This window comes from Elaeis guineensis, chromosome 7 (assembly GCF_000442705.2).
Source record: "Elaeis guineensis isolate ETL-2024a chromosome 7, EG11, whole genome shotgun sequence".
Taxonomy (NCBI): domain Eukaryota; kingdom Viridiplantae; phylum Streptophyta; class Magnoliopsida; order Arecales; family Arecaceae; genus Elaeis; species Elaeis guineensis.
In genome coordinates, this window is record NC_025999.2 from 99,637,269 (window position 1) to 99,663,317 (window position 26,049).

Sequence of the window (26,049 nt, forward strand, 5' to 3'; positions counted from 1 at the left end):
TAAGAAAATCAGGTGTCTATTTTTGAGTCGACCCCATGAGTCGACTCATGGCTTAAAGTGCTGAACGGCATGCGAAAATTTTGGCTGGCACACTCTGTGAGTCGACCCCTTGGCATGAGTCGACCTCTGCTGCTCTGCAAGCCAAAATTACAGAACAGTTATTTTCTGCTCTTTTCCATAGAGGTCGACCCCATGAGTCGACCCATGAGCATGAGTCGACCCTATGAGTCGACCCTTGTGACGGAAAAATTCCACAACGGTTAGTTTTTAATCCATTTCAATTGCATTTAATACTCATTTAATGTGCTCTAACGGCTCTATTTCAGTCCAGATTACTCTCCACCATTATTTGAAGATATATAAAGAGACTTAAAGGAGGGAATCAATAGAGAGAGTGATTTGAAAAAGGTTCTTAAAGCCTTCTTGTCAACCTCAAGCAAGAGCCCACCAAAAGTGTTCAAGAAGCTTTTAATTCAAATTCACCAACTCCTCAAGAGCTCATTCAAGTCTCCAACCATCTTGAGAAAATCAGAAAAAGCTTCCTTCTAATTGTGTAAAGTGTATTTAAAGCTTTATTCGCTCATTAAAAGAGCTTCATCTGTATTTCTGTGCAAATAACTGTAATACTCTTTTTGAGTTATTGTTTTTGTTTTGGAAAGGTTCCAAAACGTGGGAAGGTTGATCCAAACTTTGAATCGGATTGTATTGGGTTGGTTTGTATCCGAGAAACAAGTGGTCTAGCTTGGGATAGCTAGAGTCGGAGGTTCCGACGAGTGTATTCAGGTTGAATACAATTTAGTGGATTGGAATTTCTAAGTAGGAGCTTAGGGAGTGGATGTAGGTGCAAGGTTGGCACCGAACCACTATAAATCTTCTTGTTTGTGTTGTGCTAAATTGCTCTCCTTTAAAACTTCTTCATTCTCTTGCATTCTAGCATCCAACTATTACCCTTGCATAAATTACACTCTCTATACTTATCCTGTTCACTGTTAAATAATCTTCATAGTTGTAAGTTAAGTTTAAAATTTTAAAAATCTAATTCACCTCCCCTCCTCTTGGGTTGCATAGCTGGGCAACAATTAGGAAAAGGACTCTCTAATTTGCTATCATTTCTGGTAACTGTTTTCCTAAATGGTAATTATAGTTACAATTTCTGGGCCTAAATTTGTAGAATTGATATTTGATCGGATGGCTTAGTCATGTGCTACGAAATTTCTATTGTCCGGTCAATCTAGTATGACATGCATTGTATGTCACATGGATGAGCGATCCATAAACCCTCTGCAGAGCAAATTAAAATTCCCCTTATGCTTATTCCATATTTCCTTTTTATTTTCCCGCAAATTTAATGTGGTTTCTGTGTCTTCCTTTTCTTTCCCTCGTTCATGTTAACACAATATATTTATCTAATTCAGTAGTTTCAGAACTCATGTTGGTATAGAGCTCATAGATCTTTGTGGAAGTACTGAATTCAATGAGAACATGATTCCTTGGTGCATTTAGGAGTAGTTTAAAATGATATGAATAATATTGTTGCTAACAAGGTTGAAAGTGGGAAAAAAATAACACATTGATTATGTTTGATATAATTTAGAGGAGAAATCAGGAACTTTGCTGAGATGGAGATCTGGAGGTTCTTACATTTTTCTTTTTAGAGTTCTGAACACTGTATACCTCCATCGAGGTTTGCAAAGTAGACATAGCTTTGCTGGAGTTGGGATAGACCTTTTTCCCCCAATTCTTCTTCCCACACTTTCCTTCTCCTCCCTCTTTGTCTTCTCAAAAAGTAGAGGAATACAACCTTTCTTTTCTTTTTATGCATGACTGACCGATGTATCTTGCATTTTCTACGTTTCGATATGTGGATCACTTATCTATGAACTACAAGCAAGGTTTTGTACATCTAAGTAGGAATCTACATGTCCACAAACTCAAAGCATTCAATACTCCAACCTTCAAAAGCCAATCTACATGTTAACATAAAAAAAGAAGTCCAAGTACCAAACTAAGTTGACTAGTTGGTGGTGCATATTTGCTAAATATAATTAAATTTTGACATGTTGCATTTATGAAAAAAAGAAAGATGTCTAACATTTAACCAGAACTGACCCAACATTGTTTGCTTACAGTGACATGTTCTCTAAGTAGACAATAGAAAAAGTCAAGCAAAGTATATGGTACCATGGATAGACACACTTTTGAAGTCTTAATATATCACATGGTGTTGCACGTTGCCATCTGCCAGTTTGTAGTAGCATCAACACTCTACAATTCATAAAAACTTGAATATTCATCATTGACACTTTTGTTTTCCCCCTTCTGTGGGGACGACAGGGAGAATGAGGTGATCTTCTGATAGGAATATGGCTAAAAATAAATTGGACGCTGATTGGGTAGCAGTATTATATCCATATCCATATACATTTTAAGTTGTTGAATGTATGTATGGATATGGATATCAATCTCATGCTAACATTTATATTCGTATTTGTTTTAAATGAAAATGGATGCAAATCAGTTATCGGGAGTACATATATAAATGCAGATATAATTCAGATAATTAAACTTTATGTGCACCACCAAATCAAAGATATCACTATATGGAATGTAAAGTAAATTAAAAACATGTTAACATTGTCACTTATTTTTCTTTCAAGTTTATGAAAAGCTATATAAGTCTTAAGTAGAATTGCAAATAGAACTGGATATTTGAATACATATCGGTAGTTGTTTGTCCATATCCATGTCCACATTTCTTTGAGGGATATTGATTCTAGATATGGAAATGATTTAAACGTCTACTGTCTGGTACATTCATCCCTATATAACAACTAGGATAAGGATTTTTATGTTTTGGCTGCATAATTTTTGTTCTAGGTAATTTATAATTGTTAATTCAGATAAGTTGACTCTTGCCCTTACCAAAAAAACAAACAAATGATTTCAAGAGCACCTCTCTCTCTCTCTCTCTGCTGATCTAGCTTTCAAACAAGCAAGCAATATAGAAATAACTATTGATTAGGAGTCAACCTGCCGGGGACAAAATATTACGGTAAGAATGCGTGCAGTAGGATTCTACTTTTACCTGTCTACTTATTGTTGTGGTTTTAAATTGCATAGTAATATATGTCTGTGATTTTTGCATATGGACCATATTTTCTTGTGTACTAAAATAGATATCAGATGAAATGATTGCTCACAAATTCTCGCCCATGCCAAACAACCAGGATTTATATACTGCTCTCTTTTGTAAATTCTTCATGTAGAAATGCAAGTCAGTTAATGCATAGACTCCCAAAGGTGTTCAAACTTTCACTGATATGAATCTTTTCCCAAGCTTTACTACAACTGTCTGTATCCTTCTAGCAAATGCTGAGTCCCCCACTAACTCTTTTTGTATTTCCCTGCTTGAAAGGCTTGTAAGCAGCCTTAATAACTAATAAAATATGCATGTGTTTCTTTACAGGGATGTAAGCCGCCACCAGCTGAGTGCATGGATGTAGTAGGGTGCTCCACTTCTCCAAGCCTCTGCTCTTCATACCAGCCAAGCCCATGTGCCTCATATAACCCTAGCCCTGCCTTATCGTCTTTTGCAAGCCCTGCGTCCTCATCCTACATCACAAATGCCCACAATGCTAACCATTTTGTTGATGGCAACTCCCTCATCCCCCGTCTCAAGAATCTTTCCTCAGCCTGCTCTGCATCAACCAAGTTCCCACAACACCATCTCTATATGCACGGTGGTTCCATTAGTGCTCCAGTGACACCTCCTTTGAGTTCTCCCACTGCTCGTACACCTCGTATCAAGACTAATTGGTATGATCCAGCTGCCCAGCCATCTTGGGCCAGCGCAAATCATACCTTTCTACTAAATTCAACACCACCAAGCCCTGGTCGACAGGCTTGGCTTGCTGGGATCCAGCTTCCAACTGGAGGTCCATCGTCACCCACATTTAGACTTGTCTCATCAAATCCATTTGGGTTCTTCAAGGAGGCGATGGCAGGTGGGGGATCTTCAAGAGTGGTGAGACCAGGGCAGAGTGGCACGTGTTCCCCAGTCATGCCAGGTGGACCTGGCCACATAGATGTTCCGATGCCGGATGGCACTTCTGATGAGTTTGCATTTGGCAGCGGCAGTAATAGCAATCATCCGCCTGCAGGACTGGTAAAGGCATGGGAGGGAGAGAGGATCCACGAGGAGTGTGGATCAGATGAGCTGGATCTCACTCTTGGGAGCTCGTGGGCCAGAGCTGATGCCCGATGAACATCATGAAGAACTATAATCTTAAGCTCTTAATAGATTCCTTTCCCAGTGCTTTTTGTTTATTGTGGTGTCTATAGAAAAGGAGGGGGGATCGAGAGGCCCACCCATGGTTTCTTGCACATAGCGATCTTCTTCTAGGTAACTGAGACAGTTTATTTGTCGTTGAGAGTGTTGAAAGTAGGAAACCCTTTGGAAAATATTGCTTCCCATGGATACATTTTCGGGTGATCATTATCAAATGAACGTGCATGGATTTTATTGTTATCTCCAGCTGAAGAGGGCAGACAGAACAAAAAAATTATGAGATGCAATGGTGTTCATCTGTGCTATTGAATATGGTTTGCATTTTTTTCCATGACTTATTTCAGTTCTTATGATGATTTCATAGAAGTGGTAACTGCGAAGCTACACTCAGATGAATGGTGTGGCACAACGGAGTTGGACTTCTAATCTTGCAATTCTGCCGATCGACAGGTTACATTCACTTGCTAGAGTATAAAATGCAGGAAAGGAAGCTGAATTTGGAGTTTCACAATGAGAAATCTTTGTAGTCTCTGGAACCCAAGTGACATTTGAGCAAGAAATTATTTCTTTATTGCCCTAGTGGTTAACAGTTTACAAGGAGTGATCAACACTCCTTGTGAAGGCTTGTTCCCATCCATATGTATGGACACTAGATCGATGGTGATTTGTGCATTACCCATCCCCAAAACGATTGTGCAGTCTGTTCAAGAGCCTTTCTGAGGCATGAGAATTGTAAGAATCATTTAATATACGGCCATACTACTTGGCATGCTTCTTGAGATTATTTATCCAGACTAGGAGGACAGGTTAGAGTAGCTTCTCCCAGGAGGCTAAATGAAGCTTGTTTGATCGTTTTCCAGTTATAAACTTAAGACAGTAGTGGTTCAGGCCCCAGCACCTTTACGAGCTGCAATTCAGACCACGTTTTCTATTTGAATTCCATTGGGGTAGAGCATCTTCAAACTGACTTGATCTCGAATGACCACCCATATGATTGCATGATTTCTTTTATTCATAGTGATTGATGAGAGAGGGGAACAAAGAAAGGAAAAAGACTATCGAAGTTGTGAACGTATTCAGAATATTGGTTGGCCACCTGGTGGTTATTTATCAACACCCAATGTACAGTTTATTAAGGGAGACATCATTTAGACGCACTAAATTATCACTATTTATGTAGAACATACTGGGTAGTTCATTTCTTCATGGTAAATCATTCAAGAATCTTGAAATCTATATTAAAACGAATGCAGCTGAATTCTATGTTCATCGGATACATGATGGTTCTGCATATTTGTCAGCTGACAACCCCAAATTTATCCACGTAAATTGAGTGAACATTGTAGAGCAGTCTAATGTACAATTGTTTCATTGCCAGAAGCTGTAGTAATAAAGCCAATGGATCTTAGATAGAAATCATGCAGCCAAACCCCAATATATAGGCTCTGAGAACCAGAAGTAATCATGAATTGAAAGCAAGAAAATAAGCTCAACTAAATTCTTGGCTGCTTATTTTTCCAGCTTGTAGTATAGATCAGACAGCCCGAAACAGAAGAGCTGCTGCAGGTGGCCTTGGTATAGACCAAGAAGGATATCTGATACCTCGACTGATGCACCATGAAAACGGAAATTTCAGAAGTTCTTGTAGTGACTATTCTTCGATGGAGCGCACAACCTACAAATTCACCTGCGACACAACCATCTCAATAGCAATCCAAGGAAAAGCCAGAATATTAATACAAGGTGTGGATGGTGTTGGTACTACGTACGTGCTTGGAAGCATAAGGAACGATGTGCCTCCTGATATTGCCACCAGCATGTATCAAACCAAATGCAATTCCCACCAAAGAGGAACAAATAAGACATTGGCATTTGTCTAACTTAACTACCATGCTTCTTGATGAGATAACAAGCCCAAATTAACAGTACACTGCTTGTAATTTGCAGGTTAGTGGCATGAGCAGAGCGTATATACATTTGCACAACTTTTTATTGCACACGTACATCTTGAACTATACATTCTTTTTAAGTGCCAAATCAAGGTTCCCAAGAAGCATTAAATAACAGGCAATGGTATTTCTCGCATCCAGGGTCGCCTATTTGTGTACAGGGAACACACACAATATAATCTTGTTTTTACCGTATTGGAGGGGCTTTTTTTTTTTTAATCACTCTTCACATACTGATTTTGGTGTCTGGATATCTCAATGATGAAGCCACTCGTGATGCTGTTCCTTATTCTCCCATGCCCATCCGATCCCATCGGGCTAACCTTCTCCAGGACTCGCCTCCGAAATATCAGTGCTTCTCTCATCACCGGATCAAAACTTAGGGTTGGAACTAAGCCGGCTCGGGCCGTACTCCTATTTTAGCAAAGCCTGAAAATTTTTTTCAAACTTTGAGTCGGATTTAAACCTGATTATTTTGAAAAAAAAATAGATCGAAACTAGACCTGAGCCCAGGCCCGAACTAGATTCGAGCCCAATTGGGCGAAAGGTTGGCGGAGTGTTTGAAGAGGAGCACGGCAGCGCCGCTGACACAAAAGAGGTAGTTGGGGATGAGCACGAATTTGCAATTGCCGAAGTACCAGTTCTGGATGATGTTCTCCGTGCTGACGACAACGATATATGTGTTGCGGTGGGCCTGGAGGAGGTCGCAGGCAAGACGGGAGTGCTCTATGAAACTGCGATAGCGGACTTGGAGACGGTCGGGGGGCGTAGCAAGCATAGTCGACGAGATACACCGACGAGACCGGATCACGATGCTATCGAAGATCAGGAAGGCGGAGCAGATGAGGATGCTTACTAGGTTATACTAGAGGTGGAGCTAGAGCTGCCAGATGTCATCTGGGTCAGTGCTGTCGAAATCCACCAGGATCATCGTTATCAGGAGAATCAACAATAGGGTCAACAGATGGGTGATCAGATAATGATATCCCAATTTCACATACCGGAGATTCATGCTTTGGAGGAAGTCCGGCAGTTGTTGATTTGGGCTTGGCGTCGGGACCATTTCTTGGATCAGGATGCGATCGGATCGGCCGTACCACTCGCCGTTCCTCCGCCCCCTATCCTGGATTGCTACTAGAAATAAAATGAATTTAGGAGCGGAAGAGAGATGAAAAAAATAGCTCCGGCTCAGATTTTATATTCGAACTCGAGTTCAAGTAGGATCAAAAGTCAATCCGATCTCTGTCCCCAAAAAAAAAAAAAAAATTCATTTTTAAACTCACATCCTGTCTCAATGATTTCGGGTCGAATTCGAAGCTCAACTCAAAGCCGGACCAATCCGAATCTACTTCCAGCCCCATCAAAACTATCTATCGGCTGGCACCCCCACCATGATCTTTCGCAACGTTCTATACGTGTCACGACCGCAGCTTGTCAAAGAAAAGATCTCCTCCATCTCGAATAACAGCCAAAGAAAATATATATGAGCATACCCTTCTCTCTTCCGAAGGAACTAGCTCAAATAGGAGGGACGCAGAGTAAGCCGGATCCTGTAGCCATAGGGGAGATGGAGCACGAGATCGCTAGGAGAAGGATAAGCCGGATCCTGGACCACGTGGCCGGACCCGGTGAGGTGTCGCCGCCCAATCCCCACCTCTTTCCCATGGTAAGTCTCCTTATGATGCCCATCACCAAGACTTCTCTATATGAAGCAATGATATCTTGGAACAAGTTTTGTTCTTGTGATGGGTAGGAATTTCTCGCGGTGTTTGCTACTTCTTTAACATAACTAGCTATAAATGTTATACAGGAAGAGATTGTTGATAAAATTAAGATTATTGTCGGGTGATGTAAACTCCAAAAAGTTTATCAGCTTTTCAGATATTTATACTGCCCCAGGAAAAGTGCCAACTGATGAAGTTGGTGGGGTGAGTGGGTGACGTGTTGGTATCATATATTATATTTGATATGAAATTTTATTTACGCAACATGATTAAATGATGATCACTGTAACCTCTGTTGTGTTATAAACAAATAGAACTGCCTACAGATAACGGGTATCATGTATGAATGTTACAGCAGCATCGCATGATAGTTCTAACGCTGTTGTTTAACGATGTCATGGTTTCAAGAATAGATTACTCCTGTTCAGTGAAAGGATCATTTTTGTCATTTTTGTGCTTGGAGTTTTATACATATCAATAGCGAATTCTGCCTTAAACTTGATTTTTGTATGGTTGTATGGTTTTATGTTGCATTTGCTATATCACACCCCTCTGTTTATAGTGACTCTTTAATCTTTTACCTCAGAATTGCAGTAGCACTCTCAGCACTATAATACCACGGTGTGATAATAGATTGCTTTTTGCACGCCAAGGGTCTGTCTCTCAAGGTTATTTCATGCAACAAGTTTCTACCAGACAGGTAGTGATTGTTCTTTTACTTTATGGCAAATTCTTGAGACCACTTTCAGGGGCAACTGGCCAAAGTTTCACTTGGTGAAAACCATATGAGATGCCTTTTTCTGTTCTTTTCAGAATTTTGGGCCTGGTATTTCTTCTCAGCAGAATTCCTGTCCTGCCAAGGGAGAATCTTCTTGCCAGCCTTTCAGAAAGCCGATGTTCTCTAGACCGGTTCAGACAGAATCCACCTTATCGATATCAAGAGATAATTATTCTGTGAAACAAGATTTGACACTATCTTCTAATGACCATCCCAAATTTGCGAGACCAGGTAGTGGAAAGATTAAGAAACCGCAGCTTTTATGCAGCAGGACAAGACAAACTTCTATTTCTAATGGTATGCAACTTCCTAAAACTTATTGAACATTAGCCTTTACATTATCATCATGTCAGCGTAACCTCATCAGCAACTAGATAAAGTAACATGCTTTAGAAATTTTACCATGCTCACACCAGACTAGAGATACACAGGTATGAGAATTTATGCAACCCAAGCTATATAGGTCTTTTTTTTTTAATGTCATTTGTCAGGTATATTCAGTTTTCCTTGAAGCATATTGTCTGTACATGTATTTCTGAGGCTAAGGGTTGTTGTAAATTATAGTTTTTTGTTCCATGCTTTCATAAAGAAATTTGATGCAGGGATGGAGTGGTCACCTCGAATGGATGTTGCAGAGTCGGGGGCAAATTATGTTGTGACGGTCGAGCTTCCAGGTGTCAACCTCATTGACATGCGAGTGGAGGTGGATAACCAAAGGTATGGCATAATTTATTTTCAAAAATTACTAACATGCTCAAATCCTAATCCAATTAGATCGATTAAGATAGCTTCGTTTTTCTTATACTTGAGCCTGATCATCATAAATCTGCCTTTAATAGAATTATAAGACCATGTTTAACAAATACTGTTTATTTTGAAGTATGTAGAGAATTTCAAATTCATCCATCAACCGTAAATTTTACAAGTTTCATCTTATAATCCAACTCTACCTTTTACTTAACTTACAAGACCATGTTAGGAAGTACAATTTCTTTTGTAGTATGTATAGAATTTCAAATTCAGCCATCACTTGTAAATTTTACCAAATTTCATCTTATACTCTAACCCTACCATTTACTAGACTTACGAGATCATGTTTAACAAGTATTATTTCTTTTGTACTATGTATAGAATTTCAAATCATCCATAAGTTGTAATTTTACCAAGTTTCATCTTATGAGCTTCCTGCAGATGAACAAGATTGTGACAATTATTTTTTTTCCTAACCTTTTGATGTTGTCTCCATTCTTCATTTTCTTTACAAGCTTTAGGCTAAAATTTTGTTCATACTGTTCAATTGATTGACCAGTGTAGAACACGAGTATGACTAGAAATATGATATTTTTCAGTCTGGGTTTTTGTTTAAAGATTGTTCTTCACTTAACTTGATCTTCCACACTATCTCCCTAAGTTTTCAATCCACTTGCTTATAGCTTGATGTTAGATGAACTATGATTTTCATTAGGATTATATGTTAGTCTGATTGCTATTAACTGTAGTCTTTTTTAATTTTTTGATACTGATATACCCTTGTCATTTGTTTATAGCCTGACCATAATAGGTAAACGGTCAACTCAGCAGCATAGAATGCCCAATTGTGCTGGAAACTCAAACCCTGTTTATCACCAGAGGGAGATCTTGCAGGGGCCATTCCGAGTCGTTTGGCCTCTTCCAATTGATGTGAACAAGGATAGTGTCTCAGCTGAATTTGTGTAAGTGATTTCTTCATTTATTTTTCATCCTTATGCATATTCCTAGAAATTACTTGTAGATAATTTCTTATGTATCTGAAAGATACTTCCATCTATGAATCACTCTTTAGCTTCTTCCATTTGTTGGAAGCTAAAATGTTGCCTTTTACTTGTAGCGAGATGTTATAGCACGGCCTATGGAAAAGGTCAACTGCCACGAATGCTAATTTTGTCATACTCTTTTGATGCTCTAATGGCAACTGCTAAAGATGCAACCACAGATTGGATAGTTTGTCAAAGGCACACTATGCATCAAAATCTGCACTATAAGATTTTGCTATTAGTTTTTCTTTTAGGTCAATAAGTGGATGCTAACATTAATGCAGGTGATCAATTAACAAGCCCTGTTCCGTCCCTTTCTTTTTTAATGGCCTTACGTGTCCATGCTTGATTTCTTTTTACAACTACCAGATTGTCTGAAATTGGACATTTGTTGATTCCTTCTTAGAATCCTCCTAAACTTAAATTCCACCTTTCTTTGAACATTTTGACATATTATAGCAGTTACTTTTACAGCCGCCATGTCCAGCTTCTTTTTTGCATGATCAAATTATCATCACTTTAGTCAATCATGTAGCTGCTACATATCCATCTCAGTTTTGACCTTATCTTTCCAACCTGATGGGCAAATTTTCCATCGCACTCTTTTATATTATTACTGCATTTTTTTTTTTTTAAGTCTGCAGGTGTATCTCCTTTTTCTCAAATTTGAAAAACATGAAATGTGATCTGTCTTCATGAGTTTGTCCTTTGCTGAAAGGGCAAATTCTGAATTTTCTATTCCATGGGAAGTTCTGATGTGGTCTAGACATTATTGTTGTGTAGAAAAACATGACACACTGTAGAACAGACCATCCAAACTTAAGTTTATATTCTCAAGTTTTAGCTTGCATTCTTTCATATTCCTCATCTATTAAGCGTAAATAGATCCGTACAGCATTGTGAGTTCTTTACATGGTTATATGGTCAAGGTTTACAAACCCACACTTGAAGAGCCTGTGAAAATGTAGGTATGTCAGTAGCTGTTCATATTGATTGCATAATTCACTGAGGGTGGTCACTTTGGATGTAGGGATGGCTTTCTGCAAATCACTCTCCCAAGACTCTGTGAAAGATGAAGAACCAGTATGCACATGTGCACTGGCAAGATCAATGTAAGGACAGTATATTGTGTTCTTATGTCCTTTCAAAAGCTTTTGGTATGAGGGTTCAGAAACCAAGAAAAGGAAATATACAGGATGGAAATAAAGCATCAGGTGCAGTCACATGGCTATGGTGGTTGCTGCTTTAATCAGAGAGCATCAATTGAAAAATCCAATTCTTTTGCCATGAACTGCATGACTTGCTCAATGGTAATTATGGCTCTGTAACTAGGAGGATATAAAAAGGTTATAAGTAATATAAATCCCTGCTTCCAAGTGAGACATGTTTCTGTTATTCTAAAACTAGCTCGTCATTAATCCAAAATCAGATAATTTTTGAATGAGAGGATGACGTAGTAAGTTAGATACCATTGTTCTTCGTAATATATGTATCTCTATATATTGCAACAAATTATGTGAAAATAGGATAAGACTTCTTGGACCATCTGCCATGAAAAATGAGACATCTTGCATGGTGGTGGTATCCTTGTTAACCTGGTGGGCAAGTTCTAATGTGACACTACTTGGTCTGGATGGAGTTAGCCTGTCACTAAAGTCTTCTTTTGCATGAAAATATCATGCCTTCTTTCCATCAGCCTGGTGATGGACCTTGTGGCTGAAGTTACTTTTGGATATATGGAAGTCGACTAACTAAAAATACTATACAAATGAGAGAAAGCTCTTGGCTTTCATATTTGAAGAAATGAAAAATTGTTGGTCTGGATGTTTGTGAATGATATGTAACAAGATCTCTTGGGTACAAGAACTAGAATTAGTTGTCAATCCAATGTGACAATTACTATACGGCCAAGACTAGCGTACCTACTTATGAAACAATTTTTTGAACTCCTGATTGAGAACAATTTGTATGCTTGATATCTTATATTATACGGGGAATTATAAGACTGTCCGCTTATCATAAAACCCAACAAAAGACTATGGCAAGAGATCAGCAACAAGATCATCAACAAGACTTGTAAGGATGTAAACGAACCAAGTTGCTTATAAACAGCTCAGTATCAGATGAGTGACGAGCTTGTTTGGGCTTAGTTCAGCTATGACATGAGCGAGCGCAAACAACTTTATAGCCCACCAAAATCAAAAGGAGCCCGGCTCGATAAGAAGCTCCACAGAAACCAAACAGACTGTGACATGCTGCATCATATCCTCCACTAGAAACTTTCACTCTGAAGAAGTGTTGTATTTTAGTCTTTGTGGATCAAGTTGTAGGTTTCCTGGATGTTTTCTGTTTTCTCTTTCCTCTTTGAGGTAGGCTCTTCTTCTTTTCCCCTTTTCATGTAATTTCATTATCTCAATCAATTGTGATCGAGTTCTGTCCAATTTTCTTCTCAAGAATCGGTTCTCTACTCAGATGTTTACCAAACAAGCCATGTGAGCTTCGACTTTAGACTCAGAACCTTTGGAAGATTTACCTTTCAAAGGTATCTAGATTTGGTTTCACTGTGACGAAAGAAGAGAAAAGTTTGCATGTGATTAAGCAAATGACAGTATCAAATTGCTCAAAAGATCAGTTTTTTTCATTTATTTCAGTCACATAATACCCCACATGTGCACCTTAAGGTCATGTTCCATTTGCTATCGTGCATAAATGCGCCCTTGGCTCTCTCCGGTTCCAGTTGATATCCCTCTCACCGCCTCATTAAAGCCCCCAACTTTTCTCCTCCATTCTCTTTCTCCTGTCCTATTTAAACACCACAGTCCCTCCTAATTTTAATCAACTCAAACTTGTAGTAGACCATTTCCTGTGCTCCACCTTAGGACAAAACTAATGGCCTCTTCTACTTCATTTAGTCTGCTGTTCCTCATCCTCCTCTTTGGCGTACCCATGACAATGGGCACCTTCGCTTGCGTCCCTGTTTTGGACCCCTTCTGCCTTGCTTTTCCTCCTTCATGAACCCGATTGGTAATAAGCCATCACAACTCTGTTGTTCTGGTGCTGCAGTGGTTGCGGCGGGGGCTCGCTCATACATAGGGAAGGCAGTGGTGTGCCATTGTCTTATGAGCATGATGGAAGGGTACCCGCTGGTCACTCCTGAGAAAGCCCACAATGTCACTACTCAGTGCAACGTTGAGCTCCTGTTCCCCAGTAGCCATGCCAACTGCAGCACTGTGTGAATCGTAGGTCTTTGCTTTGCTTATGAACTTTTTTAAGTATTTGATCATCCATGAGATTAATTGATCGACTACAAATTTTCACCTGCACGGTTGTCAACTTCTTTCATCGGCTGTGATTAATGAATTAGTTGCTCGTATTATAAGCTAAGACAACAAGGACCTCTGTGTACTTGAGGGAACTTGCAATAAACTATATGTTGAATTCATGATACAAACACAACAAAATTTTGAAGGTGTATTGTTTTGTGCCAAAGTTATAATTATATTGTTTTTTTAGATGGTTCATCAGCTGCTCCATATTTCTTTAGCATATTGATCTCTAAGAATTGTCCTCCAAGGCATTAAAAGAAAGGAATTTGGTAATTATTTTGATATACAAAGCTATATGTTTTTATGATACGGAAGATATGGCTTATCCTTCATATCACCGGATTATGCTATTGCAAAGGAATATTGAAAGATCGATCTATGTTAATTACCCATGAGACATAACTATGTCGCATAGACTGAAACATCATCTCTCCAACTACTGACAAGATCTAATGCCAGTATTGTTGCATGCGTGCAGGGAAAACTGAAGTATGAGTCTATCTACTTATCTGGAGAGCGCCATTGAAAAAGAAATAAAGCATTTGGAAGTTGGCAATAGCAGCCTGTTTACTATGGATGAACTACAATAAAAAGGAGAACCATAAATGTTTATGATTCTTGTTCCAATTATATGTTGTGCTATGATAACTTAATAAAGGCCTCTCGTATCTTCTTATATATGTGATTCTCCTTAAAAACATTTGAACCAATACTGGTAACAGATAAATGTGACATGAAAGGATGCCTAGGTCGTCTCTCCGTTTCTTTTGCTGCGCAAAAAGGGTAAATAACATGCCTATGCTAAATAATGATTAGTATGTTTACAAATCTCATTGAGCAGGCTATAAGTATTCTAAGATCAAAAATGATCAAATCATGCAGAAAAAAGAAAGTAAAACTAATATCCAGAGCACAGTGAGGTTCTTAAATATTAACTAAGCATCCTTAATTTCACCTTTGAACAATCAAATCAACTGCCAGTGCAAACTCGATGCAAGCTTTACACTAAAAGTTAAATCTCATATGCAGATGCTATGTTCCTCAAATCCATTGTGGCTATGGAAGGATTGTGTCACCTGATCAGTAACAAGAGTAGGAAACTCTGCCCTAATTATATTTCACCAGATCAGCTTGCACAGCTTGTAGTGAAGTGTTGAAATGTTTTGCGAGAGGTGTCATGCCCCAAATCCGGGACATAACACGGCCAGGCTATCGAGGGATGGAGCCCACGATAACACGAAGCCAATCCATCATAATCATCTAAAATCCGTCAAATAAAAAAAAATTCAATTCTATTATTCATCAATTAATCGAACCAATATTGGTTCAGAGCATCTAAATCCAAAAGCGAGTACTAACCCGAATCTCAACATTCATAAATAACTACAAATTCATGATTATAAAATAAATTAAACTTCTGTTATCAAATTTTTTAGCTTGCTATACCGATCTTCAAGCTTGGATTCCTTTTGCCGATCCAACCTTATTTCTCTGTTCAACAAAAAGAAAATAAAAAGAATATGAGCTACAATAGCCCAGTAAGTAGAACTTGCACTTCTTTATCGGATCAAGATAAGTTTTTCATGATAATGCAATATTTAGAAAATAGTAGGTAATACAAAATAAAGCATTTCATAGAACATATAACAAAACAAGTTATAAATTCATCATGCATGCATAAATCATGTATATTTCACAATCATGAATCGTAAATCATTTTCATCATGTATTCATGTCATGTTTCAAAACATTGTTCACAGATATTCGTGCTAAGGTCACTATTATACCCGTGACAGGGCCATGTTTCTTAATCGACAGAGTTCTTAATTCTTGTGCCAACTTTATACCCGCTGGCAGGGCCATGTTTCGTGTGGATGCTAGCTCCGGATGTCGACATTCCCGAAGGGATTCATTCATAGCCATCTGAGAGCCTTTGAAATCATTATATCTTTTTCTTAAAGCATACATATACATAGATGGAAAAATAATGAAATTCATGCTTCATAATCATGCTATTTTCATAAGACATATTCATGAAATCAATGCTCCTAATAAAATATACTTTTTCATATCACATATGTCGATCCTTATTTTATGAAAAATTATGATTTCATCAATAGCAATTCTTTACATAAAAACATGATCATTTAAAAATAAATAAGGAGTATAAGATCTACTTACCTCGTTCGTCTTAGATCTTCAGACTTCGTTAAAAGAATCAGCTAATCCTATTTAAAATATCAAATCATCATCAATTTCTATTCTATAAATATAATAAGATTAAATCATATGGAAAGAGGACGGTTGATCGGATGTGTCAGACCATCCAGACACCAGGGCAAATTCAGAGTCTCTGATCTGAGGGTCAGATTCAAGTAACTTGATCAAGAAATCATGAAGCACAGATCGAATTAAAGTCAAGATCAATCAATAGGATTCTTTAATAATGAATTTGAAAGATCTTTGATACGATCAAATGAGGTTGACATACAGCACGGATATCAAAACAACTTCAGATCATCTTGTTAGAGTCAATATAAGCTTCTAAAAGATGAAGGCATGACCTGATACAAGATTCATAGACCTTTTTTTTAGAGAGAGAAAGTCGGTCATGAGAGAGAAAGTAGAGAGAGAAAGTGGAGAGAGAATCTTCGTATCCTTCAAAAGTGGCAATCATGATTGAGATCATCAGAGATCATATCAAGGTGACTTAATATACATTAACCATGATTGATATTATCAATTTCGAAAAAGAATCGGATCGGGATCCGATCTACTGCACGAATTTCGGAGCAGTCCCAGATCATCATATTTTCATCTCAAGTTTATCCTAGGGTCTGTGATGCAATCAGAGAGAGAATGACCCTAGAGAGACGAAATCCATAAAAAGAGATAAAAGGTCTAGAGAGAGAAAATAGGGAGAAAATCTAGAGAGAGAAAATGGAGAGAGAAGATAGAGAGAGAAAGTTCAATTCTAGAGAGAGAAAAATTTAAGAGAGAAATGAGAGAAACTTTCTCTCACATATTTTTTTTTATTATTATTATTATTATATATATATTTTCTTTTTTTTTCTTTTTTTTTCTTTTTAGAGAGAGACAATAGAGAGAGAAAGAGAGAGAAGAGAGAGAAAGAGGGAGAAAGAGGGGAGAGAGGAAAATTTTCTCTTTTCTTATTTTTTTATTTTATTTTTCTATTTTGTATTTTCTTTTCTTTTCTTTTTCTTTTTTCCTTTTTCTTTTCTTTTTCTTTTTTCTTTTTCTTTTTTTTTCTTTCTTTTCTTTTCTTCTTCTTCTTCTTCCCGGGCTTTCATTGGGCCGAAACAGGGGACCTAGAGGTCCCCCTGCCTTGACCGACCGATCACGGCCATATCATGCCCGACGGTGGCCGGCGGCAACGGGCGACTCTCCCGGGTTCGGAGAGGCCAGAACCGGCGGTTGGCGTGACCGTCGGTGCCGGAAAATCAGAGAAAAGAAGCGGCGTGAACAGGGGGTTTTCTTTTCCAACTAAATCCGGCGACACCCGTCGCCGGCCATCGTGCTCACAGGCACGGGAAAGAAGGGAGAGAAGAGAGAAAGAGGAAGGGGACCTTACCACAACCTCCGGTGACCCTCCTCGACGTGAAATCGTGGCGAGCACAGGTCGAGGAGTCGCGGCTTCAAACAAAAAAATCGGAGAAAAATCTCCGGCAATCATCGGTGGCTGATGGCTCTACACTTAGAGGGGAGGAGGGGGATTCTTATAGAGCTCGTCCTAGGGTCTTTTAATGGCCCTAGGACTCTGATTTTTGATCGAAAATGGGGAAGATGAAGACTCCGATCGGGAGTCTTCCTCCCTGCTCTGTTTTTTTTTTTCTCTCTGGTGGGCTTTGTGAGCTGGTTTTGGGCCCAATTGGGCCGGATTATCACATTCTACCCCCCTTAAAAAAAATTTCATCCTTAAAATTTAACATACCTTCATTTTCAAATAAGTGTGGATATCTCGTCTTCATATCATCTTCAAGCTCCCAAGTGGCCTCTTTCTCTTCATGATTACTCCAATAAATCTTTACATACGGAAAGATATGCCGTCTTAGAACTTACTCTTTTCGATTAATAATTCGGAGAAAAAATTTTTTATAGGTTAGATCTTCATGAACTTGCAATGGCTCATACTTTATTACACTATTTGGATCAAGTGCAAACTTTCTCAGTAGTGAAACATGAAAGATATTGTGCACCTTGGATAAATCTGGTGGTAAGGCTAGTTCGTAAGCAACATCTCCTACTCGACTTAAAATTTCAAAAGGTCCAATATATCGTGGACTCAGCTTGCCATGTCTCCCAAACCTCATGACACCCTTAGTAGGTGATACTTTTAGAAAAAAAACATGATCATCGAAGTGAAATTTCAATTCTCTTCTTTTTCTATCTGCCCAACTCTTCTATCTATCCTATGCTGCTTCGAGTCTTTCCTTGATCAGATAGATTTTCTCTCTAGCATCCATTTATTATCAGTAAAACCTTCCTTATTTACAACTAACGTATTTCATAATATTTTTTGATTTAAAAGATTAATATTTCTAATCAATTCAGACCATCACGCTTTTGCTGTGCACTCTGATCTCAACTTACCAAATTATCTAAGTTTATCAAAAATAAATATATATTAAATCAACCAAAGATAGATTCAACTTTCAGATTTCAAATACAATTTAGGATAAAATTTAAGATTTTCTTGTCATTACTATCTCTTAGGTATAGCACATCAAAATTAAATCTTCATCCACCTTCTATGTTTGAACTTATTACATAAGCTTCACCACTCCTCAAGAATCCAATATGTTTAGAATTAATTTGAGTTAACCTTCAATTTACCTTACAATCATTTAGACAACTTCCAAACCAACTTTTCTTTACAAAAAAAAATTAACATTAAAATCAGCAAAGTTATCATGTCCTTTATCCGTATAGGTTTAGCATTCCAATATCATCGAATATATCCAACATAATATATCAATACCTCCCACTTCATTCTAGGGTCAGTACTTCTCATATTCAGGTCAACCTTGCTAATTGAGATCTATGATATAACTCGTCAATTCTATTATAGACCTCATATGCCACTTATGCATAAATTTCATCATAATACCTATTGATTTGAAATCAAATTATTGAATCCTTTCTTTTATATCTATCGTGTTCCTCATGATCTTAGCCTCAAGTTCAAATATCACTAAAGTCACAATCCCGAATAATGATAACCTAAAGCTCAAATACCACTTAAGTCATATTTTCTAGTGATCATAACCTAAACTTTATATCATTCTATCACGTCCTTAATGATCATAATCTTAAGCTCTGATATTATCCATTATACTCTACTCGGTCACATCCTATTGATCATACATAAAGTTTTGATATCACTTTATAATCTCAATGATCTTAAACCTAAGCTCTGATATTATTCTATCATATCCTAATCATTTATATCATTTATATCATAATCCCCAATGATTATAACCTAAACTTTGATACCATAAAATGTCACGCCCCAAATCCGGGACATAACACAGTCATGCTACCGAGGGATGGAGCCCACGATAACACGAAGCCAATCCATCATAATCATCTAAAATCCATCAAATAAAAAAAAATTTAATTCTATCATTCATCAATTAATCGAACCAATATTGGTTCAGAGCATCTAAATCCAAAAGCGAGTACTAACCCGAATCTCAACATTCATAAATAACTACAAATTCATGATTATAAAATAAATTAAACTTCTGTTATCAAATTTTTTAGCTTGCTATACCGATCTTCAAGCTTGGATTTCTTTTGTCGATCCAACCTTATTTCTCTGTTCAACAAAAAGAAAATAAAAAGAATATGAGCTACAATAGCCCAGTAAGTAGAACTTGCACTTCCTTATCGGATCAAGCATAAGTTTTTCATGATAATGCAATATTTAGAAAATAGTAGGTAATACAAAATAAAGTATTTCATAGAACATATAACAAAACAAGTTATAAACTCATCATGCATGCATAAATCATGTATATTTCACAATCATGAATCGTAAATCATTTTCATCATGTATTCATGTCATGTTTCAAAATATTATTCACAGATATTCGTGCTAAGGTCACTATTATACCCGTGACAGGGCCATGTTTCTTAATCGACAGAGTTCTTAATTCTTGTGCCAACTTTATACCCGCTGGCAGGGCCATGTTTCGTGTGGATGCTAGCTCCAGATGTCGACCTTCCCGAAGGGATTCATTCATAGCCATCTGAGAGCCTTTGAAATCATTATATCTTTTTTTTAAAGCATACATATACATAGATGGAAAAATAATGAAATTCATGCTTCATAATCATGCCATTTTCATAAGACATATTCATGAAATCAATGCTCCTAATAAAACATGCTTTTTCATATCACATATGCCGATCCTTATTTTATGAAAAATTATGATTTCATCAATAGCAATTCTTTACATAAAAATATGATCATTTAAAAATAAATAAGGAGCATAAGATCTACTTACCTCGTTCGTCTTAGATCTTCAGACTTCGTTAAAAGAATCAGCTAATCCTATTTAAAATATCAAATCATCATCAATTTCTATTCTATAAAAATAATAAGATTAAATCATATGGAAAGAGAACTGTTGACCGGATGTGTCGGACCATCCAGACACCAGGGCAAATTCAGAGTCTCTGATCTGAGGGTCAGATTCAAGTGACTTGATCAAGAAATCATGAAGCACAGATCGAATTAAAGTCAAGATTATCAATAGAGTTCTTTAATAATGAATTTGAAAGATCTTTGATACGATCAAATGAGGTTGACATACAGCACGGATATCAAAGCAACTTCAGATCATCTTGTTAGAGTCAATATAAGCTTCTAAAAGATGAAGGCATGACCTGATACAAGATTCATAGACCTTTTTTTTTAGAGAGAGAAAGTCGGTCATAAGAGAGAAAGTAGAGAGAGAAAGTGGAGAGAGAATCTTCGTATCCTTCAAAAGTGGCAATCAGAGAAAGTGGAGAGAGAATCTTCGTATCCTTCAAAAGTGGCAATCATGATTGAGATCATCAGAGATCATATCAAGGTGACTTAATATAGATTAACCATGATTGATATTATCAATTTCGAAAAAGAATCGGATCGGGATCCGATCTACTGCACGAATTTCGGAGCAGTCCCAGATCATCATATTTTCATCTCAAGTTTATCCTAGGGTCTGTGATGCAATCAAAGAGAGAATGACCCTAGAGAGACAAAATCCATAAAAAGAGATAAAAGGTCTAGAGAGAGAAAATAGGGAGAAAATCTAGAGAGAGAAAATGGAGAGAGAAGATAGAGAGAGAAAGTCCAATTCTAGAGAGAGAAAGACTTAAGAGAGAAATGAGAGAAACTTTCTCTCACATTTTATTATTATTATTATTATTATTATTATTATTATATATTTTCTTTTTCTTTTTCTTTTTATTCTTTTTAGAGAGAGACAATAGAGAGAGAAAGAGAGAGAAGAGAGAGAAAGAGGGAGAAAGAGGGGAGAGAGAAAATTTTTCTCTTTTCTTATTTTTTTTTATTTTTTTATTTTATTTTTTTATTTTGTATTTTTTTTTTTTCTTTTTTCCTTTTTCTTTTCTTTTTCTTTTTCCTTTTTCTTTTTTTTTCTTTTCTTTTCTTTTTTTTTCTTCTTCTTCTTCCCGGGCTTTCATTGGGCCGAAACAGGGGACCTAAAGGTCCCCGTGCCTTGACCGACCGATCACGGCCATATCATGCCCGACGGTGGCCGGCGGCAACGGACGACTCTCCCGGGTTCGGAGAGGCCAGAACCGACGGTCGGCGTGACCGTCGGTGCCTGAAAATCAGAGAAAAGAAGCGGCGTGAACAGGGGGTTTTCTTTTCCAACTAAATCCGGCGACACCCGTCGCCGGCCATCGTGCTCACAGGCATGGAAAAGAAGGGAGAGAAGAGAGGAAGAGAAAGGGGACCTTACCACAACCTCCGGTGACCCTCACCGGCGTGAAATTGCGGCGAGCACAGGTCAAGGAGTCGCGGCTTCAAACGGAAAAATCGGAGAAAAATCTCCGGCAATCATCGGTGGCTAATGGCTCTACGCTTAGAGGGGAGGAGGGGGATTCTTATAGAGCTCGTCCTAGGGTCTTTTAATGGCCCTAGGACTTCGATTTTTGATCGGAAATGGGGAAGAGGAAGACTCCGATCGGGAGTCTTCCTCTCTGCTCTGTTTTTTTTTTTTTTTTTCTCTGATAGGCTTTGTGAGCTGATTTTGGGTCCAATTAGGCCGGATTATCACAAGAGGTGCAACCCAAAAGGCTCTCTTTGATAGTAACTGGACTCTACTCCAATCTTGAAATCGATCAATCGGCCATATCTCATAAAACAAATGGACAAGCTCGGATCAGATCTGCGCTTTCTGATTCGTGCTCTCCGAGAGATGGTGTGAGATGGCATACCCGTGTATCCTCAAAGAGAGGAGCAATCTCAAAGAATCTCATCACCTTCTGAACTGCATTCTCCCGCTGGAATGCGTAAGCACTCGGGTCCTCATCCGCACTCACCACCCGATGATCCAAACCCCTCCCCATCACCGATAGATCCTTCACGAACTTCCCCTCCATCTCCTTGCAGAAGCCCCGCAACAGCCGGTGTGATATGTGTGATCTTCCCTCCGGGATCGAGGTGGTCGATCGAGCACGTACGAGGGATGCGTACTGCGTGAGCCGTCCGGTGAATACGACGACCTCGAAGGCCTTGGTGGCCTTCTTTGAGCAGCTCGTCGGCCACCGGGCGCTTCGAAACTTAGAAGGCGAGAACCTGACCGTCGATCACGGCGTGGACGATGAAGTCGTACCTCTCGGTCGGGGGTCGGTCTTGGGCATGGACCAGGGTCTCGTCGAGCTGTCCTTCTCCCCTGGAATGAGGGTTGGGGGAAGACGATTTCTATGACGGAGTTCATCATCAGAGGACTTGTTTAAGAATTTTCTTTTTTTCTCATTAAAATATCATTGTCTAGAAAGCTGATGCCCAAACATAACAAGTGATTTTTTCACATCTCATATAAATTTTTTTTGACAAACTATTTTTTTTAATATATATATATATATATATATTTGATCATACTTCTTCCTCTATTTTCTGCGGATCAATTGAGAAGGTATTATCTTTGTATCATAAGTTGCATCTGGTGCATTGCTAAGAAATCTTAAAAGATAATATTGATTGCTTTTAGGATAGATTGTTATCATTCATTTATCAATAATATTGATTACTATTTTTAGTACATACAAATTGTTGGTGCAAAAATCCGCTTGCGTCGGAGAAGCTGGAGTTGTGGGGGTCGCGGTCGCCGTCGGGACCTGCAAAAGAAGTCTAAACCAGAAGTGTGGTTGCTCCGACAAAACCCTCCGACGCTCAAATCAGTTCTCTGCCTCAACAAGAATGGAGTGCTCGAACAGAAATTTTAGCAGAGTTTTGGGATAGAAAATAGAGCTTGGAGAATAACGTATCTGGGGTCCTCCTTTTATAGGCAGAGGGGGCAACAAACTGATAGCGATGTCTGTAACCGTCTGGCAGTGGGCCGCCCAGAGTCAGGAGGAGTTTGTTGCAGAGAGTAGTGGAGTGGACCCGTGGCTATCACCGGGGCGTGCCACGTGGAGTCTGCTACGGGGAGCGGAGCGGCATCCGTTGTCGCGACTTGCCAGAGAATGGAAGAATCGCGCGGTATCCATCGCAGGAAGTGGAGCAGGATCGTGGCCATTATTATGGCCTGCCAGGGAGTGATGGAGCTGCGTGAAATCCGTCGCAGGAGGCGGAGCAAAGTCGTGGCTATTGCTGCGGCCTGCCAGGGAGTCAACCTGCAATCAAAGTCAGGGATGAAGTCCGGCTCCCTTAGGAGTCCGGATGAAGTTTACCAGCAATCGGGGTCGAGGACGGAGTCCGACTCCCATAGGAGTCCGAGCGAAGCCTTTCCGCAGTCGAGGTTGGGGATGAGATCCGGCTCCCGTAGGAGTCCGGGCTGAGTCAACCTGCAATCAAAGTCAGGGATGAAGTCCGGCTCCCGTAGGAGTCCGGACGAAGTTTACCAGCAATCAGGGTCGAGGACGGAGCCCGGCTCCCGTAGGGGTCCGGGTGAAGTCTTTCCGCAGTCGAGGTCGGGGACGAGATCCGGCTCCCGTAGGAGTCCGGACTGAGTCAACCTGCAATCAAAGTCAGGGATGAAGTCTGGCTCCCGTAGGAGTCCGGACGAAGTTTACCAGCAATCGGGGTCGAGGACGGAGTCCGGCTCCCGTAGAAGTCCGGGCGAAGCCTTTCTGCAGTCGAGGTCGGGGATGAGATCTGGCTCCCGTAGGAGTCCGGGCTGAGTCAACTTGCAATCAAAGTCAGGGATGAAGTCCGGCTCCCGTAGGAGTCCGGACGAAGTTTACCAGCAATCGGGGTCGAGGACGGAGTCCGGGCGAAGCCTTTCCGCAGTCGAGGTCGGGGATGAGATCCGGCTCCCGTAGGAGTCCGGGCTGAGTCAACCTGCAATCAAAGTCAGGGATGAAGTCCGGCTCCCGTAGGAGTCCGGACGAAGTTTACCAGCAATCGGGGTCGAGGACGGAGCCCGGCTCCCATAGGAGTCTGGGCGAAGCCTTTCCGCAGTCGAGGTCGGAGATGAGATCCAGCTCCTGTAGGAGTTCGGGCTGAGTCAACCTGCAATCAAAGTCAGGGATGAAGTCCGGCTCCCGTAGGAGTCCGGACGAAGTTTACCAGCAATCAGGGTCGAGGACGGAGCCCGGCTCCCGTAGGAGTCCGAGCGAAGCCTTTCTGCAGTCGAGGTCGGGGATGAAATCCGGCTCCCGTAGGAGTCCGGGCTGAGTCAACCTGCAATCAAAGTCAGGGATGAAGTCCGGCTCCCGTAGGAGTCCGGACGAAGTTTACCAGCAATCGGGGTCGAGGACGGAGCCCGGCTCCCGTAGGGGTCCGGGCGAAGCCTTTCTGCAGTCGAGATCGGGGATGAGATCCGGCTTCCATAGGAGTCCGGGCTGAGTCAACCTGCAATCAAAGTCAGGGATGAAGCCCGGCTCCCGTAGGAGTCTGGATGAAGTTTACCAGTAATCGGGGTCGAGGACGGAGCCCGGCTCCCGTAGGAGTCCGGACGAAGCCTTTCCGTAGTCGAGGTCGGGGACGAGATCCGGCTCCCGTAGGAGTCCGGGCTGAGTCAACCTGCAATCAAAGTCAGAGATGAAGTCCGGCTCCTTTAGGAGTCCGGACGAAGTTTACCAGCAATCGGGGTCGAGGATGGAGCCTGGCTCCCGTAGGAGTCCGGGTGAAGCTTTTCCGCAGTCGAGGTCGGGGACGAGATCCGGCTCCCGTAGGAGTCCGGGTTGAGATCTGGTAGTTGTAGGAATCTACCGTTGGAGAAGTTCAGCCGTTGGTGGAGTCCGGAGTAATTCGGATTGGAGTTGAACCTGGCTGGAAGAAGTCTGGAAGGGATTCGGGGAGCAGCTGATAGTCGTAGAAAGTCGGCTGTCGGCAGAGCTTAGTGAGCGCTTGGGGCGGTTTAATAGATAACTGGAGGAACTCATGTTGAAGGAGCTCGGGTGGTGTAGTGGGAGTTCGTCCGTCGGGAAAATTCAGTCAGCACTGCGGGAATCCGGCTGTTGGAGAAGTCCGGGGAGATACCATTTGTGGTCGAAAGCCGGAGGAGTCTCGGGAGGGTCAATCCTGTTAAGAACTTCGGCTGAGGGTATTTTATACCCAACACCAGTCCCCTACTTCCGAGTTTGAATTTTGAATGAAGTACAGAAAGATTGTCACAGCCGAAGTTGCTCCCTCGATGTCCGCGCGCGATTGTCCTCAGATATTTTGGCATTCAATGCGCGTGCGCCGGAGTCTTTTCAAATTGAGGCGATCCGAAGAGGCACCTGCAGCGGAATGGTGCTCGAAGCGTGGCGCAATAAAGGCACTGTCAGCCATCTGCCACTTTTTAACCGCCCGCTGTGGTGAGTAGAACATGCGGCGAAAAGAGACAGGTCAGAAGGATTCGCAATCGTCATTATGCCAGATCTCAGGGCCTATTTAAACCCGCACCCCTCCTCCAAGAGTCCCGCTCTATCCGACGGTCTCGTTCTGGCATCCTTCTTCTTCCTGAGAACTTTGATTTTTCTCAGCGCCCTTCCCAGCCTTA

The 26,049-nt window shown here is 40.2% G+C and overlaps 2 protein-coding genes across 3 annotated transcripts; both read left to right on the top strand.

The window, feature by feature from the left end:
* Nucleotides 1-632: 632 nt before the first annotated feature.
* LOC140859082 (protein BZR1 homolog 3-like) lies at nt 633-4,534 on the top strand. Its single transcript, XM_073260462.1, has one exon. The coding sequence runs from the start codon at nt 3,494-3,496 to the stop codon at nt 4,262-4,264; it is 771 nt and encodes a 256-aa protein (XP_073116563.1). The 5' UTR covers nt 633-3,493; the 3' UTR covers nt 4,265-4,534.
* A 3,210-nt stretch (nt 4,535-7,744) lies between these two features.
* On the top strand, nt 7,745-14,536 carry LOC105048092 (18.8 kDa class II heat shock protein). Of its 2 annotated transcripts, XM_010927286.4 has the most exons (7): nt 7,745-7,903; nt 8,548-8,661; nt 8,775-9,036; nt 9,342-9,456; nt 10,287-10,451; nt 11,563-12,901; nt 14,337-14,536. In XM_010927286.4, exons 1-6 carry the CDS (start codon nt 7,805-7,807, stop codon nt 11,606-11,608), a joined length of 801 nt encoding a protein of 266 aa, XP_010925588.2. In that variant the 5' UTR covers nt 7,745-7,804; the 3' UTR covers nt 11,609-12,901; nt 14,337-14,536. The 2 variants fall into 2 exon arrangements, with proteins under 2 accessions (XP_010925588.2, XP_073116564.1); XM_073260463.1 differs by lacking the exon at nt 11,563-12,901.
* Nucleotides 14,537-26,049: the final 11,513 nt, after the last annotated feature.